Here is a 24,135-nt window from a genome sequence, read left to right on the forward strand (position 1 = left end):
ACCCAGAAGATTCCCTTCTACATAAATGTGAACAGTCCAGTTCTGGGGCAAGAGTCCAGTTATTTGTGCTCTAGCCAACTCTCAAAACAAGAATTCCTCCACTGGTATTTTGAAACAGCAAGACTATTATCTGCCAGTCGTCAGATTTATCTCAGGTTTACTTGCAGCTCACAGGCATTTTGGAGTTGGCTGTTTCTTTTTATTGCCCAAGTGATGTTCTCTAAACCTCTCCCTGTAGCATATGGGCCATCTGGGTCAACATTTCCCAATCCTTAAAGTGCACGATGCAACGGAACTCAGGGCTCCCCATCTGATAACATGAGGTTGGCTATCTTCGTGCTTGTTTGGTTCTGTGTCTCCAAGGACAAACCCAGAGTTGCCTGATTCACCCTGCACTCCTCTTCCCTCTGGCCATTATGCGCTCAAGGAGGCTTAGAAAACTGGGTATAATTATCTCTTCCCTTGAGCATCTCTTGCTCTTCCATTTTGGAAAGCCCATATCACTTTTTGCTTGCTGCCCAATTTTAGCTGTGCTGATGTGGGTAATGATGGTTCAGTTAGGGTTTATTGGCTTTACATCAATATTCATTATAATCATATATATATATGGTTGACAAATGGTGCTGTGCAGGTCACTTTTATATTGAAAACCCTCAAAGTCCCTTTATTGGGGCCAACCCAATAGGGGGAAACCAGGCAGCGGGCCTTCTTGGTAGTGGTGCCCACCTTGTGGAATGCTCTCCCATCAGATGTTAAATAAATAAACAACCACTTTATAAATAAACAACCACAATTTATAATTAGGCACAACATTGGAATTGTTTGAGTATTGGAATATGTGTATAATTTGGAATTCATAATTTGGTTTTATTGGAAATTTTAAATAAATATTATTTTTTAAAAAATAAAACAGAGGGGGGCATAATATGGAGAGTAGAGTGTTCTACAAGAAAATGGAGTGAAATGACAGCTCCAAAGTGAAATCTGTGATCTCTTTATTCACAACATGGCAATAGCAGACGACATTAGAATTTTGTGGGGTGATTTTACAGCTGTGGTTTGTGTATGCCTTATAAAAAGAAGTGCAGGTAAAAGAAGAGATTAGAGAACCAAGATGAAATATTTGATATTGCAGCTTCCTCAATTGGGGTGCAGCAGTAAAATGAACATTAACAAGAAATAAGGCAGCAATATACTATGCATGTAGAAAAAGAAGTAATTCCAGAAAATGGAAAAATGTTAAACATTGTCATTGCTAAAATTATGGTGGTGTGGACATTAGTGTGTGTGCTTGCTTGCCTTTTGGTGGCCAAGGTGGATGACGATGGGATTCTGCTTCTCCAAGACACCTGACCACCTTCAGAGGGGAATGGCACACATTTCATAAAAATGCGGAGTGGTGGCAAAGCCAACCAGCATGGGAGAAATGTCGATCTTTTCAGGTGGGATGGGAGATTTGAGGCGGAAGTTCTGCAGGATGCTGGTGAGGATGAGGAAGAGTTCCATCCGAGCGAGGGGCTCCCCAAAGCAAGAGCGTTTCCCTAGGAAAGAGGAGGAAGGTGAATAGAGGCTTTCAGGGGGCTGTTATAAAGGGCTTGGCAGTACCTTGGAAAGGGAAAGGGCCTCACTCACCAACCGAGAAAGGCATAAAAGCCTTATTCTTCTTGAACTGCCCATTGTCATCCAGGAAATGTTGGGGGTCAAACACATCTGGTCTTGCAAAATGTTTGGGGTCTCTCAGCACAGATCCAAGCACAGGGAAGACGTCAGTCCCCTGAACAAGAGAGGGAGAGAATCTTAGATTCATAGAATTGCAGAGCTGGAACGGACCTTGTGGGCCATCTAGTGCAACCACCTGTGACGAAGAAATCTCAACTAAAGCATCCATGACAGATGGCCATCCAACCTCTGTTGAAAAACCTTGCTGGAAAGAGATTCCACCAACATCTGAGGGAGTCCTTTCCACAGTCCAAAAGCACTTGCCCTCAAAAAGTTCTTCCTGATGAGAAGGGAAGGGGGAAATGGCTTTTGGAAGGTTAGAATTAAACCCCTTTAAGCCCTATAAGTACCAACACTCCTTTGGGGAAGGCAGTACTAGAAGATGTGGAACCAACACCACATCATCTGGCTGGGCTCTTCAGGTCTTATTTTGGATTTGTTGACTCTGATACCCCCACAATGATGATGGCAGACAGGTCAGAGACAGAGGTGCCTCAGGGGAATTTACTAGCCCACAAAACTTGTCTGGAAATTGTACTGAAGGGTGGAGCAGAAGAGCAGGAAGCTCAGGAATGAATGAAACCACAGTACCTTGGGAATGGTGTATCCCTGGAACTTGGTATCACAGGTCACACATCTTGCTACACCCAAGGGGAGCATGTCACCAAATCTCTGGATCTCGTGGATCACAGCATCTGTGTAGGGCATCAGGGGACGGTCATCCATGGTGGGAATGCGATTTAGACCAATCACACGTTCAATCTCTTTGTGGATCTTCTCTGTTGAGAAATCAGCAGGATGTGACAACAAGTGTCCATGTGCACCTTCCGGGGAGCTAAACAAGAATCCCAGTTCATAACTAGCAAAAACAAAGATGTTTCTCCACCCTCCTTTTCACCTGCTTCTGCATTCACCTTCAATCTCCGGGTATTTCAGCAGAAGCAGAATCCCATAGCGCAAGGTGGTGCTGACTGTTTCTGTACCGGCAAAGAAGACATTGAGGGTTGTCATAATGAGATTCTCTAGGAAGATCTCTGAGTTTGGGTTTTCTTCTTCCTAGCAAGAAGAAAAATGGGGAAAGAGGACGTTTCACAGATTATATCTTGGGATAGACTACAATCTGACTGCCTCCTGTATATGAAGCTCTCTCTCTCCTAATGATTGGCTGAGCTGGAGTGATGTCATGCTCAATCCAATGAGGGGAAGGGGCAGTCATGGCATGCTGAAAAGGAGCCCAGTGATTGTGTGGGGAACAGAGGGTTGGGTAGAGTGGGAGGGAGGGAGGTGTCACAGAGTCCTTTTGTGCAGAAAAGTTACAGAGGCAAAGGAGAAGTGCCTGCTTAATCAGGCCCATCTAGTCCAGCATCCTGTTCTCACAGCAGCCAATCAGATGCCCCACTGGGAAGGAGGGTTCGAACAAAAATTCCTCTCCCCTCCCATGGTTTCCAACAAACTGTATTCAGAAGCATTGTTGCAACCAACCCGTGGAGAGCAGGGTACAGCCATCCTGGCCAGTAGCCTTCAGTAGAACTCTCCCCATCAATGTGTCCAAACCTCTTTTAAAGCCATCCAAGTTTCAAAAGTTCCTGGTTCAAACAGGATCTACAAAGTTTCCTTACCCAGAAATTGATCATAGTCCTTAGAAGATCATAATCTTACCTGCTGCATTTTCACTAGGAAGCAATCAATAAAATCTCGAGGGTTGTTGGGATCCAGGGTCTCCTTGTTTGCTTTTACCTTCCTTTTAATGAACTCCTTCAGACCCAACAGCTTCTTGAAGAATTTCTCTTGTGGGCCAGGCAGGTGCTGCATGATGCCCGAGAACATGTAGGAGAGCTGTGTGTGTTGGGTTTGGAGGAATACAGAGTTCGGGGGAGGAAGAGAGAGAAAAGATATTGAACAAAGTAAGTTAAGATGGATTTGGGGGGCAGGCAGAAGCAGGAGTTTCTCTCTCCGTTCTTCGTAATCATGGAAAGTTTGGGAAAAACAGGAGGCTTGAAAGGAAGGGAGACTTGAGAAGTTTGTCTCCAAGAAGAACAGACAGAAGGTACTCCTGATTACACCCAGATATAACTTGGTGCTGACTAAGCAATAAACTCATCACAGACAAAACCTCAGGGCCTGACTTCTCCTCTTTGAGTGAGAAGGAAGGCAACTTGGAGGAAGAATCAGGCGGTGGGGAGGAATTCAGTGCCTCAATCTGAGTTTCGCTCTGGTTGAAGCAACATTGTAAACTTGCTCCAGGCAGAGCCTGACCAAAGAGCAAGGCAGATAAGGAGTTGCAGCACCATGGAGAGCTCAGAGTGAGACGCCTGCTTCAACAGATATCAAAACCATTTTGAAGCTTTTCCCAAGTTCTGCCCACTTGTGGAGAACTTAGCTTCTGCTTGTATGGAAGACTGTAATATTGGCTTTTGTTGGTCAGGCTCACTCAGACCCCTGAATGTGATCTAGCTCTTTAGCTGGTGATGCTACAGCTTCTAACCCTGTGTCTTGACCATTGCTGGACTTTGGGGTAATGAGAGAGCCCCACCCAGTAGTGGCTGTCCTGCATACCATGCCTTGAGTAGATAAAGAGAAATTGCATTATTCACAAACTCACGACGGAAGTCCTCCACTTCCCCTCCAATTTACCTGTCCCCAAGAGGTGGAAGCAAACTGGAAGACTTCCAGTATAGCGCGGAGCAAGGAGAGAAACTCCTGATCTTCGTATTCAAAGCGGTTGCCAAAGGCGATGGAGCTGATGATGTTGGACACTGAGCGGCTCAGGACAAAAGTGGGGTCAAAGGGTTCACCTAGAAAGAGAGACCCCCAAGTCACTCAACCTTGGAGCAAATCAAGTCAACCCTTTGCAAATCAATCCAGTCTTTAATGGTGTTTTCTTTCATCTGGTGATTTCTCCCTCGCTGTTCATTTAAAGCCCTCAAGGTGGCTTGCAGAATATTAATTAAAAGAGTATACACATAAAAACAACAATTAATAGCTACTGTAAAAACTCATGAAATATCATCAAAATTAAACCCAAAGATTCAGCATTAAATTCTCAGTTAAACATCAACAGTTACTATTACTTGTAAGCCATTATGCCACATTTCTGTAACTCATTAAGCAGCATTTCTTGAAGATACCAAAACTGAGCTCACTTTTTGTTGCCCTCAGGGATTCCAGCAGGAAGTGGGTCTCCTCCAGGATCCGCTCTTCGAAGGATCTCTTTCCCACCCCAAAATTCCTCAGCGTCATGATGGAGAAATGGCGTAGCTGTTTGGCCCTTTCCCCATTACTCAAGAAAACCCCTGAGAAGCAAATGAGGAGTAATGGGAAGGAGGAATAGGAGAATGTGCACTCAGTGGGAATGTGGCTGAAAACACACAATGATGGAGATTCCCCCCCACCTCCAACAAATAATAATGATGAAAACGTCTTCATTTTCAAATCTTGTCCAGTTTTAAAGTTCAGAATTCAGCTTTTGGGAGAACATCCTAAGACAGGCATTCCCAAACTTCGGCCGCGCAAATGTTTTGGTCTACAGTTCCCATCATCCCTGACTACTGGTCCTGTTAACTAGGGATCATTGGAGTTGTAGGCAGGGCCATCTTAAGCATACGTGGGGCGCAGTTTGGGGATGCCTGCCCTAAGATATATGTGGTTTTTTAATAGAGAGAGAGAGACTCTCAGGCTCATTTCCCTCCTCAGGAAAATGGGTATAACAATACTCTACAACACAGAACCACCATTGAGACTCTCCAGAGCTAGGTTTGCTAAAAGGTGCCATATAAATGCCAGTACCAGTAATAATGTGCTCTGGCCAAGAATTGCTGAAGAAGAAACTGACCATAACCCCGGAAAAGCCAATTAATTATGGATATCTCTCCACGGCCACCAAACTCTTCAGCCTGGTCCACCAGGGCCTCCTTCACGGCATCGTATCCACACAAGACCACAACACGGCGGGGCCCTAAGTGGATGGTGTAGACAGGACCATATTTCTCACGGATCTGTGAAAAGAGAGCACAAGGAGAGCCTGCTGGATCAGGTTAAAAGGGAGCACATCTAGAGTCCAGTATCCTGCTCTGAGAGTGACCAACCAGATGCCCCTTCTGGGAAACCTTCAAGCAGGACCCGAACGCAAGAGCGCTCTTCCCTCATGTGGTTTCCAGAAACTGGGATGCAGAGGCATTGCTGCCTCCAACTGCGGAGGCAAAGCAGATCCATTGTGGCTATCAGCTATCGGCACTTCCCTCCATTCCCAAATTCCATGAAACAGAATAATGAAGAGAGAAAATCTGTATCTACAGCACCAAAGTTACCTTTCCGGGGTGCAAGCCTGGGCAGTGTGTAGGGGGTTCCTGGACAAGATCCTATTCACAGCCTCAGTGATGTGGCCCGAGGGGAAACAAAGCAATACACTTGCACCAGCTTGGCTGCAGGAGTTGCCAGAAGGAGGCGAGCAAGACATCATCCAAGCGCCTTAGGGACTCCACTCTGGATTTGCATATGGTCTACTCTTTATCCCCCAAACATATATCACAAGGCAGCGGGTACAGATTCCCCCCCCTCAGAGTTTATTCCTTTCCCATGAATGAGTGTAACCGCAAAGCAGTGGAGGTTTAGGATCAGAGTTCTCCTAGATTGTCTTCCTTCTCAGGTTGATGAGCCCCTTCTGGCCCCCATTTCTCTCTGCATGCAGAAATTGCTTTCTTGACTGTTGGACCCACTGTTGGTCTCAGTATTCTGCAGCCCATCATCACATACTAGGCACCTCCCTAACTAACTGAGGGTTTGCAACCCACCGGATACCTTCACCTATTTCAGCCAGTGAGTTTCAGCTGTTTTCTGGGGTCTGGCCACTGTTGCATGCTGACAGCTTCTTGGAGCCATGGAGGGGAGAGGGAATTAACAACCCAAAAGGAACATGCTGTGTCCCCCACCAAGTATACTGCTTCTCCCCAACACCTCATAGACTTCAGAGAGAGAATCAAAAGTTGGAGAATGTGGTGGAAGGAGAGTTATGAGGAATGAGAGAGAGAGAGACAGAGACAGAGACAGAGACAGAAGGGTGGGTGGACGGATTGAATGGAGTGATCATCATTAAGCAGCACTATACAAAATGATTTGATAATAACAAATCAGAGAGTGGATAACTGACACATTATAGAAAGTTACCTTCATGAGTGAACGGTAGATATCACTTGTGTTGAGTTGGAGCAGGTTCCCAATGAAGGGGAGGGGAGTTGGTCCAGGTGGCATCTGGCTTTTGCGGTGCATCTGCCACCATGTTGAGAGGACCATCAGGCAAGAGAGGCAGATGACTAGGAAAAGGGCTGCTGCTGTCAGGAGATCCATGGGAAGGTTGTGGGTAGCCTGTGGAGCTCTACAGGCAATGCATTGCTGACCAGCTGGGAAGGGAAAATACCTGCCCAGCCTGACTTGAGCCTGTTACATATCTTTGAAAGAACCCGCTTCTTGAAGTTGTGCAACTTGTTTACTCTCTGCTCAACATCTTCTTTCAGGTCAAGAGAAGACCTTCCAGAGCAAAGTTCAGATGGACAGATAGTGGTGACAGGGAGTTGCCAGCACCACCAAGGGAGCTTCAAGGAGTCCCAGAGGCAAGCACACTTCTCTCACCCCATTTCTCAGAAGTCCCTATCATTTGACAGGGTCTCTGCTGGTGTAAGACTAGGAGGAGAGAAACTGAGAAAGAGGCTGCAAAGGGGTGTCTGTGGCAGTAATAGGGTAGTCCAGGGAGTCAATGATAGAGACAGAATCCCAGAAGTTCCACCATCTGAGTCTCCTAGAAGACACCTCCTTTCTGATTGATTTCCAAACTTTTCTTGTTACTTTTTTGTGCACTTTTTCTTTTCATTTCCAAATGGCTAACTTCTGAATGGAGAGGTGCTAACATTTTAATCTCAAGTCACATCTTCTGCTTCTCTTTCTGGGGTTGGGTCGGTTGGTCGATGCTCTCTTCAAGGTCATATTCATTTCCATGAACAGGCAGGGTTTCGCCCCGGAGGATCTACAACGGACCAAATATTAATATTGAACCACCTGGCTGAAAAGTATGCAGGCAAAGCCCCCAAAGCTCTGCATGTGGCCTTTATTGACTTCAAACAGGCCTTTGACTGGATTTCTAGGGGAAAGCTATGGACAAAACTGGCTGCCACAACAATTGATCATCGTCTTCCTCATCTGATCATTAATCTGCATGCAAACACCTTTCTGAGAATCAGGCTAGATAATAATGGTCTAGTGCAGGCATAGGCAACCTTTGGCTCCCAGATGTTTTGGAACTACGACTCCCATGATCCCTAGCTAACAGGGCCAGTGGTCAGGGATCATGGGAGTTGTAGTTCCAAAACATCTGGGAGCCAAAGGTTGCCTATGCCTGGTCTAGTGTCTAACCCTGTCGCCACCTCTAGGGGAGTAAGACAGGGCTGCCTGTTGGCCCCAGCACTGTTTAATTTTTACGTTAATTCGCTGGTGGCCCACATGGGCAATAATGCTTACCACCCCCCTAAAATAGCTGGTTGATTATTAAATGTTCTCCTGTATGCGGATGATGCCGCACTCCTAGCTAGATCTCACATTGGGCTGCGGAGAATGCTACAAGCACTCCATGAATACTGTGTACAGCATGAGCTTCAACCTAATTATGCTAAAACCAAGATTATGGCCTTCTCTGCCTGACCAAAACTTCACTCGTGGTCGAGGAATGGTACTACATTAGAGCAGGTTAACTGTTTCAAATATCTGGGACAAGTAATTTGATCAAATAGGTCCTTTCTGGCTCGTAGAGATTGTATAACTACAAACGCATCTAAAGCAGTCATGATGATTAGATATCTATATGCTAAGAACCAGGCTCAATCAGTGAAACTTGCCTTGAGACTGTTTCAAATGAAAGTCCTTCCCCTCCTGTTGGTGAGCATTTCCCCGGGTGCCCATAGGGATTATCTCAGATTATCTCAGATTGGAATCCATCCAATCACGATTTCTTAGAGCATCCTGAGGATCCCCCCTTCTGTAGCGGGGGCGGTCATGAGATTAGAGGTTGGTTGGCAAGCATTCCGGTATGTGGCCTTGAAGGCAAAACTCTGGCTATGGCTCAAGCTATGCTTCAACCCGGTGGGCATGGCCCCCTTGATATTGAGGGATGATGTCCAATCATCATGGGAAAAGGAGGTCATAAATCAAGTGCAGGCCTGCGGATTGTCACATCTTTTCCTGGAGCCTATGACATTTAGTCAAACCAGAGAGCTGTGGTCTCTCAAAGACTGAGTGACATTACTAGACAAGAGAACATTGCCCTTGTGAAACCTGGGATGTTCTTGGGGGGTCAGATATTTCAGATTACACCAGCCCCTGATCTTGCGGAAATCCACTATGTAGAATACTGTAGACTCCTCACTGCTGCTAGGTTAAATGTCCTGGAATCGGAGGTATTGTTAGGAAGGTACAGGGGAGTCCCATATGCCCAGAGAACTTGTCATTGTGCCCTGGGAGTGGTTGAGTCAACTGAACATATTCTTTTGATCTGCCCATTCTATGCAGATCTTAGACAAAAACTCATAGTTCCACTCCTATGCCAATTTATCCCTGTAGCCAGAGAAAGACAAGTTTTGTTTCTGTTGAACAAGTTTACTGGACCAACTGCCTCCTTGGTGGCCAAATTTCTTTTTCTGGCCCATAAGCGCCGTAAAGTCAAAATTGACAGCAATGACATGGGTCTAATTGTATAGTCTGTTTCTTATTGTCGGTTTAAGTTTAAGTTCTTTTAGATGTTTAAATGTTTTAATTTTTGTATGGATAGATGCTCATTTCTGACTGACGGTCGAATAAAATTTGATTGATTGATTCATTTCCAGAACTGAATTGTTGTCAAAGATGTATAATTTTTTGTTAGAATGGTATACGAAAGATGAGTTGACAAAAGATGTGATGATAAAGTGGGCAAAAGATTTTGGGTACAATATTGAATATGATGCGTGGTTGAAATTGTGGAATGAAACATTGAAGTTTACAGCATGTACCGCTTTGAAGGAAAATGTAATGAAAATGATGTATAGATGGTACTTGAAACCAGTTAAACTAGCAAAAATGTATAGAACAGTAATGCTGTTCTGTTTTAATATTCGGTTGGAAGCCGCCAAGAGTGGCTGGGGAAACCCAGCCAGATGGGCGGGGTATAAATAATAAATTATAATAAATTATTATTATATAGAACGAGTAGTAAAGTTTGCTGGAAATGTAAAGTTAAAGATGGTGAATTTTATCATATGTGGTGGTCATGTTGTTGTTTAGTCGTTTAGTCGTGTCCGACTCTTCGTGACCCCATGGACCATAGCACGCCAGGCACTCCTGTCTTCCACTGCCTCCCGCAGTTTGGTCAAACTCATGTTCGTAGCTTCGAGAGCACTGTCCAACCATCTCGTCCTCTGTCGTCCCCTTCTCCTAGTGCCCTCAATCTTTCCCAACATCAGGGTCTTTTCCAGGGAGTCTTCTCTTCTCATGAGGTGGCCAAAGTATTGGAGCCTCAGCTTCACGATCTGTCCTTCCAGTGAGCGCTCAGGGCTGATTTCCTTAAGAATGGATAGGTTTGATCTTCTTGCAGTCCATGGGACTCTCAAGAGTCTCCTCCAGCACCATAATTCAAAAGCATCAATTCTTCGGCGATCAGCCTTCTTTATGGTCCAGCTCTCACTTCCATACATCACTACTGGGAAAACCATAGCTTTAACTATACGGACCTTTGTCGGCAAGGTAATGTCTCTGCTTTTTAAGATGTTGTCTAGGTTTGTCATTGCTTTTCTCCAAAAAAGCAAGCGTCTTTTAATTTTGTGACTGCTGTCACCATCTGCAGTGATCAAGGAGCCCAAGAAAGTAAAATCTCTCACTGCCTCCATTTCTTCCCCTTCTATTTGCCAGGAGGTGATGGGACCAGTGGCCATGATCTTGGTTTTTTTTTGATGCTGAGCTTCAGACCATATTTTATGCTCTCCTCTTTCACCCTCGTTAAAAGGTTCTTTAATTCCTCCTCACTTTCTGCCATCAAGGTTGTGTCATCTGCATATCTGAGGTTGTTGATATTTCTTCCGGCAATCTTAATTCCGGCTTGGGATTCATCTAGTCCAGCCTTTCGCATGATGAATTCTGCTTATAAGTTAAATAAGCAGGGAGACAATATACAGCCTTGTCGTACTCCTTTCCCAATTTTGAACCAATCAGTTGTTCCATATCCAGTTCTAACTGTAGCTTCTTGTCCCACATAGAGATTTCTCAGGAGACAGATGAGGTGATCAGGCACTCCCATTTCTTTAAGAACTTGCCATAGTTTGCTGTGGTCGACACAGTCAAAGGCTTTTGCAGAGTCAATGAAGCAGAAGTAGACTTTTTCTGGAACTCTCTAGCTTTCTCCATAATCCAGCGCATGTTTGCTATTTGGTCCCTGGTTCCTCTGCCCCTTCGAAATCCAGCTTGCGCTTCTGGGAGTTCTTGGGCCACATACTGCCTAAGCCTGCCTTGTAGCGTGTGAAATGAGGGCAATTGTGCGGTAGTTGGAGCATTCTTTGGCACTGCCCTTCTTTGGGATTGGGATGTAGACTAATCTTCTCCAATCCTCTGGCCATTGCTGAGTTTTCCAAACTTGCTGGCATATTGGGTGTAGCACCTTAACAGCACCATCTTTTAAAATTTTAAATAGTTCAGCTGGAATATCATCACTTCCACTGGCCTTGTTATTAGCAGTGCTTTCTAAGGCCCATTTGACTTCACTCTCCAAGATGTCTGGCTCAAAGTCAGCAACCACACTACCTGGGATGTACGAGACTTCCATATCTTTCTGGTACAATTCCTCTGTGTATTTTTGCCACCTCTTCTTGATGTCTTCTGCTTCTGTTAAGTCCTTACCACTTTTGTCCTTTATTATGGTAATCTTTGTACGAAATGTTCCTTTCATATCTCCAATTTTCTTGAACAGATCTCTGGTTTTCCCCATTCTATTGTTTTCCTCTATTTCTTTGCATTGCTCGTTTAAGAAGGCCCTCTTGTCTCTCCTTGCTATTTTTTGGAAATCTGCATTCAGCTTCCTGTATCTTTCCCTATCTCCCTTGCATTTTGCTTGCCTCCTCTCCTCCGCTATTTGTAAGGCCTCATTGGACAGCCATTTTGCTTTCTTGCATTTCCTTTTCCTTGGGATGGTTTTCGTTGCTGCCTCCTGTATAATGTTACGAGCCTCCATCCATAGTTCTTCAGGCACTCTGTCCACCAAATATAAATCCTGAAACCTGTTCCCCACTTCCACTGTGTATTCATAAGGTATTTGATTTAGATTGTATCTTACTGGCCCAGTGGTTTTTCCTACTTTCTTCAGTTTAAGCCGGAATTTTGCTATAAGAAGCTGACACTTCATGCCTTGTCGTGGCGAAGGGGCTTGAATAACTCAGAGAAGCTATGAGCTATGCCATGCAGGGCCACCCAAGATGGACAGGTCATAGTGGAGAGTTTTGACTAAACTTGATCCACCTGGAGAAGGAACTGGCAAGCCGAATGGTGGGAGGGAGGGAAGTCATAGCTCGGCAGAGCAAATTGAATTGAGAGGTGGAGATAAGAGGTTTTGTATTTGTTGTGTTTATGTGTTGTTTGTTTATTTGGAAAATTGAATAAAAATTATTTGAAAAAAAAGAAAAAGAAGATGGCTGAAATTCCATCACCTCCATTTTGCACACGCAATTAGAGGCTGAGGTGGGTGTCATCAGCCTCCCAAACTCCTCCAGGGCCGGAGGAAATAGTCTCATCCACGGTCACCCAACACCTGGCCCCAGATCTGGAGGGAATAACTGGGTATGTGTGTGCTGGATTGAAAGCCCCCGCACTATTCTGGCACTCTCCGAAGCAGTCTCCGCTAGCGAGAAGTCTCCATTTCTTAAGATGAAAAATTGGATTTAAATTATGGACATGCTTTGAGTGAAGAGGGAGGATTTTCTCTGCTAATCAATTCAGCCTCTGAAGACTTAGAAGACTCGATTGGAAAAGGGATTATCATCTGTGATGCTGGTTTGACGGAATAGAAAGGGGTGGGGGTGAGCCTTTATTTACTTTCTTTCAATACCGACAAATACCCCTTCCTCCCACCGACAAATACCCCTTCCTTTTGGTGCATGTGGGAACTAATGACACTGCAAGCCATAGCTTACAGAAGATCAAAAATGATTATGAGGCTCTGGGCAGGAAGTTGAAGCAATTAGATGCACAAATTGTCATCTCTTCTGTCCTCCCAGTTGAACGACATGGCCCAGGGAGAGAGGGAAAAATAGGGGAAGTGAACAACTGGCTTCGCAAATGGTGCAAACAAGAACGGTTTGGATTCCTAGATCACGGTCTGCAGTTTCTTGAAGATGGACTTCTGGCAAGTGATGGACTGCACCTCACAAAAGTTGGGAGGAATGTTTTTGCCATGAAACTCAAAAACCTCATCAGGAGGGCTTTAAACTGACTTATATGGGGGAGGGAGACAGTGGTCCTGAAGGTAGGAGTCTATCAAATGCTGAAGATGTTCATCCAAATGTCAAGGACCAAATGGAGCAAGCAGCATGCAGACCTAGTGGTGGGACGAAAATATCCTTAAATAAGAGACATGGGGGAATGATCAACGGTCTTCAATGTCTGTATACTAATGCACAGAGCATGGGAAATAAACAAGATGAACTTGAGCTCTTGGTACAGCAAACTAAATATGACATAATAGGCATCACTGAAACCTGGTGGGATGAGTCTCATGACTGGAATGTAGTAATAGAGGGATACAATCTATTTAAGAGAAATAGACCAAACAGGAAAGGAGGAGGAGTAGCTTTATATGTTAGGGATATGTATACCTGTGAAGAGATTCAGGATTTAAAACTTCAAAGCCAAATTGAGAGTATCTGGGTCAAAATTAAGGGAGAGAAAAACAACAGTGATCTCATTGTGGGAGTTTACTATAGATCCCCAAGCCAAACTGAGGACACAGATGATGCCTTCCTGGAACAGATGGCCAAGCATTCCAAAGGAAGTGAGATAGTAGTAATGGGGGATTTCAACTATCCTGATATTTGTTGGATGTCAAACTCAGCCAAGAGCATAAGGTCGAACAGATTCCTCACTGGCCTTGCAGACAACTTCATTGTCCAGAAAGTGGGAGAAGCAACAAGAGGATCAGCCATTTTAGATCTGGTCCTAACCAATAGTGATGACTTGGTTAGTGGGGTAGAAGTGGCAGGATCATTAGGTGGGAGTGACCATGCTCTTCTGGAGTTTATTATCCAGCGGAAAGGAGCAACCAAGCATACTAAGGTCCAAATTCTAGACTTTAAGAAAGCCGACTTCGGAAAACTTAGGGAAACGCTGGGTGAAATCCCATGGACAGTAATACTAAAAGGGAAGGGAGTTCATGATGGTTGGGAGTTTGTTAAAAGGGAGATATTAAAAGCACAACTTCAGGCAATACCAATGAGACGGAAACATGGAAGGTGCCTAAAGAAGCCAGGCTGGCTATCTAAAGAACTTTTGACTGAGTTAAGATTTAAAAGGGATATGTACAAAAAATGGAAAAGGGGGGAAATCTCCAGAGAGGAATTCAAACATATAGCCAGCACGTGTAGAGGCAAAGTCAGAAAAGCTAAAGCACAGAATGAACTCAGGCTCGCCAGAGAGGTTAAAAGCAACAAAAAGGGCTTTTATGGGTATGTCCGTAGCAAAAGGAAAAACAAGGAAACAGTGGGGTCACTCAGAGGAGAAGATGGTGAAACACAAACAGGGGACAGAGAAAGGGCAGAACTCCTCGATGCCTTCTTTGCCTCAGCCTTCTCCAAGAAAGAAAACAACGCCCGACCTGAAGAATATGGAGCAGATGATTCAGCAGGGGAAACACAGCCCAGAATAAGTAAGGAGGTAGTACAAGAATACTTGGCTAGTTTAGATGTATTCAAGTCTCCAGGGCCAGATGAACTACATCCAAGAGTATTAAAAGAACTGGCAGAGGTGATTTCAGAACCACTGGCAATAATCTTTGAAAATTCCTGGAGAACAGGCGAAGTTCCAGCAGACTGGAGGAGGGCAAATGTTGTCCCTATTTTCAAAAAGGGGAAAAGAGAGGACCCAAACAATTACCGCCCAGTCAGCCTGACATCAATACCAGGAAAGATTCTAGAGCAGATCATTAAGCAAACAGTCTGTGAGCACCTAGAAAGAAACTCTGTGATCACTAAAAGTCAGCATGGGTTCCTGAAAAATAAGTCATGTCAGACTAATCTGATCTCATTTTTTGACAGAATTACAAGCCTGGTAGATGAAGGGAACACTGTGGATGTAGCCTATCTTGATTTCAGCAAGGCCTTTGACAAAGTGCCCCATGGTATTCTTGTAAAGAAGCTGGTAAAATGTGGGCTAGACAATGCTACCATTCAGTGGATTTGTAACTGGCTTACTGACCGAACCCAAAGGGTGCTCATCAATGGCTCCTCCTCATCCTGGAGAGTAGTGACTAGTGGGGTGCCACAGGGTTCTGTCTTGGGCCCAGTCTTGTTCAACATCTTTATCAATGACTTGGATGATGGGCTTGAGGGAATCCTGAGCAAGTTTGCAGATGACACCAAATTGGGAGGGGTGGCTAACACCCCAGAGGACAGGATCACACTTCAGAATGACCTTAACAGATTAGACAACTGGGCCAAAGCAAACAAGATGAATTTTAACAAGGAGAAATGTAAAGTACTACACTTGGGCAAAAAAAATGAAAGGCACAAATATAGGATGGGAGACACCTGGCTTGAGAGCAGTACATGTGAAAAGGATCTAGGAGTCTTGGTTGACCACAAACTTGACATGAGTCAGCAGTGTGATGCAGCAGCTTAAAAAGCCAATGCAATTCTGGGCTGCATCAATAGGAGTATAGCATCTAGATCAAGGGAAGTAATAGTACCACTGTATTCTGCTCTGGTCAGACCTCACCTGGAGTACTGTGTCCAGTTCTGGGCACCACAGTTCAAGAAGGATATTGACAAGCTGGAACGTGTCCAGAAGAGGGCAACCAAAATGGTCAAAGGCCTGGAAACGATGCCTTATGCGGAACGGCTTAGGGAGCTGGGTATGTTTAGCCTGGAGAAGAGAAGGTTAAGGGGTGATATGATAGCCATGTTCAAATATATAAAAGGATGTCATATAGAGGAGGGAGAAAGATTGTTTTCTGCTGCTCCAGAGAAGCGGACACGGAGCAACGGATTCAAACTACAAGAAAGAAAATTCCACCTAAACATTAGGAAGAACTTCCTGACAGTAAGAGCTGTTCGGCAGTGGAATTTGCTGCCAAGGAGTGTGGTGGAGTCTCCTTCTTTGGAGGTCTTTAAGCAGAGGCTTGACAGCCATCTGTCAGGAATGCTTTGATGGTGTTTCCTGCTTGGCAGGGGGTTGGACTGGATGGCCCTTGTGGTCTCTTCCAACTCTATGATTCTATGATTCTATTCTATGATTCTATGATTCAATATTTGTCTATGTGATTACATTTGGCGATTTCCCTCTTTAAGTTACAGGTAGGTAGCCATGTTGGTCTGACGTAGTCGAAACAAAATAAAAAAAATCCTTCCAGCAGCACCTTAAAGACCAACTAAGTTTTTTATTTTGGTATGAGCTTTCGTGTGCATGCACACTTCTTCAGATACACTGAAATAGAAGTCCCCAGATGCTTATATGTAGAGAAAGGGTGGGTGGTGGAAATGGGTGATTGACTGACTGATAGCTGTTGACGACTGTAAACAACTGCAAATGGTCTTGCATGAAAAAGCAAGGGGTGAGATGACTAAAGATCACTTTATCATGTCTAATGAGATAAGAATCCAACGTCTCTGTTCAAACCAGGTCTCTCCATCGTTTTAAGCTTGGTGAAAAATAAGTTTTTATTTTGGTATTTATTTGGTATGAGCTTTCGTGTGCATGCATTCAGATACACTGAAACAGAAGCAACCAGACCCTTATGTATATTCAGAGGGTGGGGGGTGGGGGTGATGGGAATGGGTGATGGGCTGATAGGAGTGGTAAACCTGTAGATGACTGTTAACGACTGTTAATGACTGCAATTGGTCTTGTGGGGGGAAAGCAAGGGCTGAGGTGCTAAGGAAAGCTTGATCATGTATAATGAGATAAGGATCCTATGTCTCTGTTCAAACCAGGTCCCTCCATGGTTTTAAGCTTGCTAATGAGTTGCAATTCAGCAACTTCTCTTTCCAGTCTGTTTCTGAAATTCTTTTGTAGCAAGACAGCTACTTTGAGATCTTGTATAGAATGTCCTGGGAGATTGAAGTGTTCTCCTACTGGTTTCTCTGTCTTGTGGTTCCTGATGTCAGATTTATGTCCATTTATCCTTTGGCGTAGGCTTTGGCCTGTTTGTCCAATATAGAGAGCTGAAGGGCACTGTTGGCATTTGATGGCATACACAATGTTAGAGGATGAGCAATTAAATAGTCCTGAGATGCCAACAGTGCATCCCCTCCCCACCCTTTCTCTACATATAAGCGTCTGGTGACTTCTATTTCAGTGTATCTGAAGAAGTGTGCATGAACACAAAAGCTCATACCAAAAACAACAACAAAAAAAAAACACACTTAGTTGGTCTTTAAGGTGCTGCTGGAAGGAATTTTTTTTATTTTGTTCCCTCTTTAAGAAATGACTACCAGACTTATGAAAGCAAGTGAGACTAAAAAACTTGCATTTGTTGATATAATAAGGTTTTAATAACTCTAACAATTACTATGTGTGGAAATGATTGCAAAAACAAAAACAAACGGACAATCAAAGCCTTTGTCTCTTGGTTTCTTGGAAGAAGATTAAAAGACCCCCCGATTTATTATACTGGAGTAGAAGAGACACCTCATTAACAACTGGAGAAATGCCAAAGAACTTTGGATATCTGCTTGGGAGGTTTGTGGCACAGTATTAATTCAGCAAGGAGCCAGGAGTGAAACCGAAAGTAGACTGACCAGCTAGCTGAAATAAATTATATTGCTATTGGGTGTGTGTGTGTTAAACCTCTAACATTTTATTTTTCGATACTTGTACTTCCAGTTTACTAGGAGCAACATTGAGCAGATGCCATGATTTGATTTTATCTGGACTGTGTGTCGATATCGCAGCTACCTGCAGTGGAAGGTTCCTGGACTGATTCGGCAGAAACACCAGTTTGTGAAGAGAGGATGTGAATTGACAGAGGGGAATCTTGGACTACAGATTTGGACTATAAAGAAGACTAAAGACATAAAATCCACACAGAAATATTTTATTTGGACTTAAACTCACTTGCAAAGAGGCTGCTGAAAATAATGAGGGGTTAACACCAGAATATATTAAGGGAATTATTGTAATATTTTGAAATGCAGTAGAACTATGAGATGATTAGGATTCCCTCCGATCTCGAAGCATGGGAAGCCAGATAATAATGATAATAATAATAATTTATAATTAGGCATAACATTGGGATTGTTTGATTATTGGATAATGTGTATAATTCAGAATATATGATTTGGTTTGATTGGAAATTTTTAATAAATATTATTTTTTTAAAAACAAAACAGTCAGGGGGCATAAAATGGAGGGTAGAGTCAACTGTTCTACTAAAAAGTGGAGTGAAATGACAGCTCCAAAGTGAAATCTGTAATCTCTTTATTCACAACATGGCAATAGCAGACAGCATTAGAATTTTGTGGGGTGATTTTACAGCTGGGGTTTGCGTATGCCTTATAAATAGAAATGCAGGCAAAAGAAGATAATAGAGAACCAAGACAAAATATTTGATCTTACAGCTTCCTCAATTAGGGGTGCAGCAGAAAAATAAACATTCACAAGATACTAATATACTAAATATGTAGACAAAGAAAATAATTCCAGAAAATAGAAAAATGTTAAACATTGTCATTGCTAAAATTATGGTGGTGCGGACATTAGATTGTGTATGTGTGTACCTGCCTTTAGGTGGCCAAGGTGGGTGACGATGGGATTCTGCTTCTCCAAGACACCTGACCACCTTCAGAGTGGAATGGCACACATTTCATAAAAATGCGGAAGGGTGGCAAGGCCAACCAGCATGGGAGAAATTTCGAGCTTTTCAGGTGGGATGGGAGATTTGAGGCGGAAGTTCTGCAGGATGCTGGTGAGGATGAGGAAGAGTTCCATCCGAGCGAGGGGCTCCCCAAAGCAAGAGCGTTTCCCTAGGAAAGAGGAGGAAGGTGAATACAGGCTTCCAGGGGGCTGTTATAAAGGGCTTGGCAGTACCTTGGAAAGGGAAGGGGCCTCACTCACCAACCGAGAAAGGCATAAAAGCCTTATTCTTCTTGAACTGCCCATTGTCATCCAGGAAATGTTGGGGGTCAAACACATCCGGTCTTGCAAAATGTTTGGGGTCTCTCAGCACAGATCCAAGCACAGGGAAGACTTCAGTCCCCTGAACAAGAGAGGGAGAGAATCTTAGCATCATAGAATTGCAGAGCTGGATAGGATCTTGTGGGCCATCTAGTGGAGCCACCTGTGACGAAGAAATCTCAACTAAAGCATCCATTACAGATGGCCATCCAACCTCTGTTGAAAAACCTTAATGGAAAGAGATTCCACCACCTTCTGAAGGAGCGCTTTCCACAGCCCCAAAGCTATTACCCTCAAAGAGTTCTTCCTGATGAGAAGGGAAGGGGGAAATGTTTAGAATTAAACCCCTTTAAGCCCTATAACTACCAACACTCCTTTGAGGAAGGCAGCACGAGCAGATGTGGAAGCAACGCCAAATCATCTGGCTGGGCTCTTCAGGTCTTATTTTGGATTTGACTCGGATACCCCCACAATGATGATGGCAGACAGGTCAGAGACAGAGGTGCCTCAGGGGAATTTGCTAGCCCACAAAACTTGTCTGGAAAATGTAATGAAGGGCGGAGTCTAAGGCTCAGGAATGAATTAAACCACAGTACCTTGGGAATGGCGTATCCACGTACCTTGGGAATGGTCACACGTCTTGCTAACCCTGCTGGGACCAGATCTGAGAATCTCTGGATCTCGTGGATCACAGCATCTGTATAGGGCATCAGGGGACGGTCATCCATGTTGGGAATGCGATTCCGACCAATCACACGTTCAATCTCGTTGTGGATCTTCTCTGTTGAGAAATCAGCAGGATGTGACAAAAAGTGTCCATTTGCACCTTCCGGGGAGCTAAACAGGAATCCCAGTTCATAACTGGCAAAAACACAGATGTTTCTCCACCCCCCTTTTCAACTGCTTCTGCATTCACCTTCAATCTCCGGGTATTTCAGCAGAAGAAGAATCCCATAGCGCAAGGTGGTGCTTACTGTTTCTGTGCCAGCAAAGAAGACATTGAGGGTTGTAATAATGAGATTTTCTAGGAAGAACTCTGAGTTTGGATTTTCTTTTTCCTAGCAAGAAGAAAAATGGGGAAAGAGGATATTTCACAGATTATATCTTGGGATAGACTACAATCTGACTGCCTCCTGTCTATGAAGCTCTCTCCCCCCCCCCTAATGATTGGCTGAGCTGCAGTGATGTCATGCTCAATCCAATGAGGGGAAGGGGCAGTCATGGGGTGCTGAAAAGGAGCCCAGTGATTGTGTGGGGAACAGAGGGTTGAGTGGAGTGGGAGGAAGGTGTAACACATTCCTTTTGTGCAGAAAGGTTACAGAGGCAAAGGAGAAGTGCCTGCTGAATCAGGCCCATCTATTTCAGCTTCTTGTTTTCACAGGAGCCATCCAGATGCCCCGCTGGGAAGGAGGGTTCGAGCAGAAGAGTACTCTCCCCTCCCATGGTTTCCAACAACTGGTATTGCAACCAACATTGCAACCAACCCGTCGAGAGCAGGTTACATCCATCCTGGCCAGTAGCCTTCAGTAGAACATTCCCCATCAACGTGTGTAATCCTCTTTTAAAGCCATCTAAGTTTCAAACTTTTCCTGGTTCAAACAGGATCTACAGTTTCCTTACACAGAAATTGATCATAGTCTTTAGAACAGGCATCCCCAAACTTCGTCCCTCCAGATGTTTTGGACTACAATTCCCATCTTCCCCGACCACTGGTCCTGTTAGCTAGGGATGATGGGAGTTGTAGGCCAAAAAAATCTGGAGGGCCGCAGTTTGGGGATGCCTGCTTTAGAAGAACACAATCTTACCTGCTGCATTTTCACTAGGAAGCAATCAATAAAATCCCGAGGGTTGTTGGGGTCCAGGGTCTCCTTGTTTGCTTTTACCTTCTTCATAATAAACTCCTTCAGACCCAACAGCTTCTTGAAGGCTTTATCTTGTGGGCCAGGCAGGTGCTGCATGATGCCCGAGAACATGTCGTACAGCTGTGTGTGTTGGGTTTGGAGGAATGCAGAGTTCGGGGGAGGATGAGAGAGAAAAGATATTGAACAAAGTCAGTTGAGATTGATTTTGGGGGCAGGCAGAAGCAGGAGTTCCTCCCTCCCTTGGTTCTTCATTATCATGAAAGGTTTGGGAAAAACAGGAGGCTTGAAAGAAGGGAGACTGGAGAAGTGTCTCTCCAAGAAGAACAGACAGAAGGTACTCCTGACTCCACCCAGATATAACTTGGTGCTGACTAAGCCATAAACTCATCACAGACAAAACCTCAGGGCCTGACTTCTCCTCTTTGAGTGAGAAGGAAGGCAACATAGAGAAAGAATCAGGGGGTGAGGAGGAATTCAAGCTTCACTGCCTCAATCTGAGATTTGCTCTGGTTGAGGCAACGTTGTAAACTTGCTCCAGGCAGAGCCTGACCAGAGAGCAAGGCAGATAAGGAGTTGCAGCACCATGGAGAGCTCAGAGTGAGACGCTTGCTGCAACAGATATCAAAACCATTTTAAAGCCTTTCCCAAGTCCTGCCCACTTGTGGAGAACTTAGCTTCTTCTGGTATGGAAGACTGTAATATTGGCTTTGGTTTGTCAGGCTCACTCAGACCCCTGAATGTGATCTAGCTCCTTAGCTTCTAACCCTGTGTCTTGACTACTGGGGTAATGAGAGAGCCCCACCCAGTGGTGGCTGTCCTGCATACCATGCTTTGAGTAGATAAAGAGAAATTGCATTATTCACAAACTCACGATGGAAGTTCTCCACTTCCCCTCCAATTTACCTGTCCCCAAGAGGTGGAAGCAAACTCGAAGGTTTCCAGAATAGCGCGGAGCAAGAAGAGAAACTCGTGATCTTCATATTCAAAGCGGTTGCCAAAGGTGATGGAGCTGATGATGTTGGACACTGAGCGGCTCAGGACAAAAGTGGGGTCAAAGGGTTCACCTAGAAAGAGAGACCCCCAAGTCACTCAACCCTGGAGCAAATCAAGGCAACCCTTTGCAAATCAACCCAGTCTTTAATGGTGTTTTCTTTTATCTGCAGATTTCTCCCTCGCTGTTCATCTAAAGTTCTCAAGGTGGCTTGCAGAATATTAATTAGAAGAGTATACACATAAAAACAACAATTAATACTTATTGTAAAAACTCATGAAACATCTTCTAAATTAAACCCAAAGATTCAGTTTATCAGCATTAAATTCCCAGTTATCCGTCAACAGTTTCTATTCCTTGTAAGCCATTATGCCACATTTCTTGAAGATACCAAAACTGAGCTCACTTTTTGTTGCCCTTAGGGATTCCAGCAGGAAGTGGGTCTCCTCCTGGATCCGCTCTTCGGCGGATCTCTTTCCCATCCCAAAATTCTTCAACGTCATGATGGAGAATCGGCGTAGCTGTTTGGCCCTTTCCCCATTACTGAAGGCAACCCCTGAGAAGCAAAGGAGGAGTAATGGGAAGGAGGAATAGGAGAATGTGCACTCAGTGGGAATGTGGCTGAAAACACACAGTGATGGAGATTCCCCCCCCCACCTCCAACAAATAATAATGATGAAAACCTATTCATTTTCAAATCTTGTCCAGTTTTAAAGTTCAGAATCCACCTTTTGGGAGCACATCCCAGGATATGTGTGGTTTTTTTTAAATAGGTAGAGAGGCTCTCAGGCTCATTCACCTCCTCAGTAAAAAGGATATAACAATAATCTATGGCACAGAACCAGCATTGAGACTCTCCGGTGTTAAGCTTGCTAGAAGGTGCCATATAAATGCCAGTAAAAATGTGCTCAGGCCAAAAATTGCCCAAGAAGAGACTGACCGTAACCCCGGAAAAGCCAATTAAATAAGGCTTGCTCTCTACGGCCACCAAACTCTTCAGCCTGATCCACCAGGGCCTCCTTCACGGCATCGTATCCACACAAGACCACAATACGACGGGGCCCTAAGTGGATGGTGTAGACAGGACCATATTTCTCACGAATCTGTGAAAAGAGAGCACAAGGAGAGCCTGCTGGATCAAATTAAAAGGGAGCACATCTAGAGTCCAGTGTCCTGTTCTCAGAGAGACCAACCAGATGCCCCTTCTGGGAAACCTTCAAGCAGGACCCGAACGCAAGAGCGCTCTTTCCTCGTGTGGAGTGATCTTCATTAAGCAGCAGTATATAGAAACCATCAGAGAGTGGATAACTGACACATTATAGAAAGTTACCTTCATGAGTGAACGGTAGATATCACTTGTGTTGACTTGGAGCAGGTTCCCGATGAAGGGGAGGGGAGTTGGTCCAGGTGGCATCTGGCTTTTGCGGTGCATCTGCTGCCATGTTGAGAGGACCGTCAGGCAAGAGAGGCAGATGATCAGGATAAGGGCTGCTGCTGTCAGGAGATCCATGGGAAGGTTGCGGGTGGCCTGTGGAGCTCTACAGGCAATGTGTTACTGACAAGCTTGGAAGAGAAAATACCTGCCCAGCTCGGCTTGAGCCTGTTACATACCTTTGGAAGAACCCCCTCCTTGAAATTGTGCAACTTGTTTACTCTCTGCTCAATGTCTTCTTGCAAGTCAAGAGAAGACTTTCCAGAGCAAAGTTCAGATGGACAGATAGTGATGACAGGGAGTTGCCAGCTGAGAAAGAGGCTGCAAAGGGGTGTCTGTGGCAGTGATAGAGTAGTCCAGGGAGTCAATGATAGAGACAGAATCCCAGAATCAAATTCAAGGGCAGGCCCACATAAAGTGCATTGCGGTATTCACCAATAATGGTGCAAGCAGAACAGGAACAGGCAGGGGGAAAGCATCACCATTCATTGCACAGGAGGAATGCAACACCATTTGTCAAACTCAAACACACACACACACACACACACACACACACACACACACACAGAGTATATGAGCTTTTCTCAGGGAGAAGTTCACCAAATAAGCCAAGCATTGAAAGTGGGTGGTGACATGAGCAGGCATGGCCACATTTATCTTGAAAACCTTCAGAGTCCCTTTATTGGGGCCAACCCAGAATGTCACAAAATACTGCGCAAGCCTCTGAGCCCAGCAGGACTCTTTATCAG

The 24,135-nt window shown here is 44.5% G+C and overlaps 2 protein-coding genes across 4 annotated transcripts; both read right to left on the minus strand.

Annotated features, from left to right (window-relative positions):
- Positions 1-523: 523 nt before the first annotated feature.
- LOC118087886 (cytochrome P450 2A13-like) lies at positions 524-7,086 on the minus strand. Of its 2 annotated transcripts, XM_035120949.3 has the most exons (9): positions 6,883-7,086; positions 5,552-5,714; positions 4,863-5,012; positions 4,354-4,514; positions 3,379-3,555; positions 2,634-2,775; positions 2,311-2,498; positions 1,633-1,774; positions 525-1,541 (listed from the first exon to the last, which is right to left on the minus strand). In XM_035120949.3, the coding sequence occupies exons 1-9, from the start codon at positions 7,060-7,062 to the stop codon at positions 1,360-1,362; spliced, it is 1,485 nt and encodes a 494-aa protein (XP_034976840.3). In that variant the 5' UTR covers positions 7,063-7,086; the 3' UTR covers positions 525-1,359. The 2 variants fall into 2 exon arrangements, with proteins under 2 accessions (XP_088528940.1, XP_034976840.3); XM_088672814.1 differs by lacking the exon at positions 4,863-5,012 and having other exon boundaries at positions 524-1,541; positions 6,883-7,062.
- A 10,920-nt stretch (positions 7,087-18,006) lies between these two features.
- Positions 18,007-23,845, minus strand: LOC118086148 (cytochrome P450 2A13-like). Of its 2 annotated transcripts, none has more exons than XM_088672786.1 (9): positions 23,285-23,845; positions 22,895-23,057; positions 22,361-22,510; positions 21,867-22,027; positions 20,907-21,083; positions 20,018-20,159; positions 19,722-19,882; positions 19,042-19,183; positions 18,007-18,950 (listed from the first exon to the last, which is right to left on the minus strand). In XM_088672786.1, exons 1-9 carry the CDS (start codon positions 23,462-23,464, stop codon positions 18,769-18,771), a joined length of 1,458 nt encoding a protein of 485 aa, XP_088528912.1. In that variant the 5' UTR covers positions 23,465-23,845; the 3' UTR covers positions 18,007-18,768. The 2 variants fall into 2 exon arrangements, with proteins under 2 accessions (XP_088528912.1, XP_060131483.2); XM_060275500.2 differs by having other exon boundaries at positions 19,698-19,882; positions 23,285-23,538.
- Between the last annotated feature and the right edge of the window lie 290 nt (positions 23,846-24,135).

This window comes from Zootoca vivipara, chromosome 6 (genome assembly GCF_965207765.1).
Source record: "Zootoca vivipara chromosome 6, rZooViv2.hap1.1, whole genome shotgun sequence".
Lineage (NCBI taxonomy): Eukaryota > Metazoa > Chordata > Lepidosauria > Squamata > Lacertidae > Zootoca > Zootoca vivipara.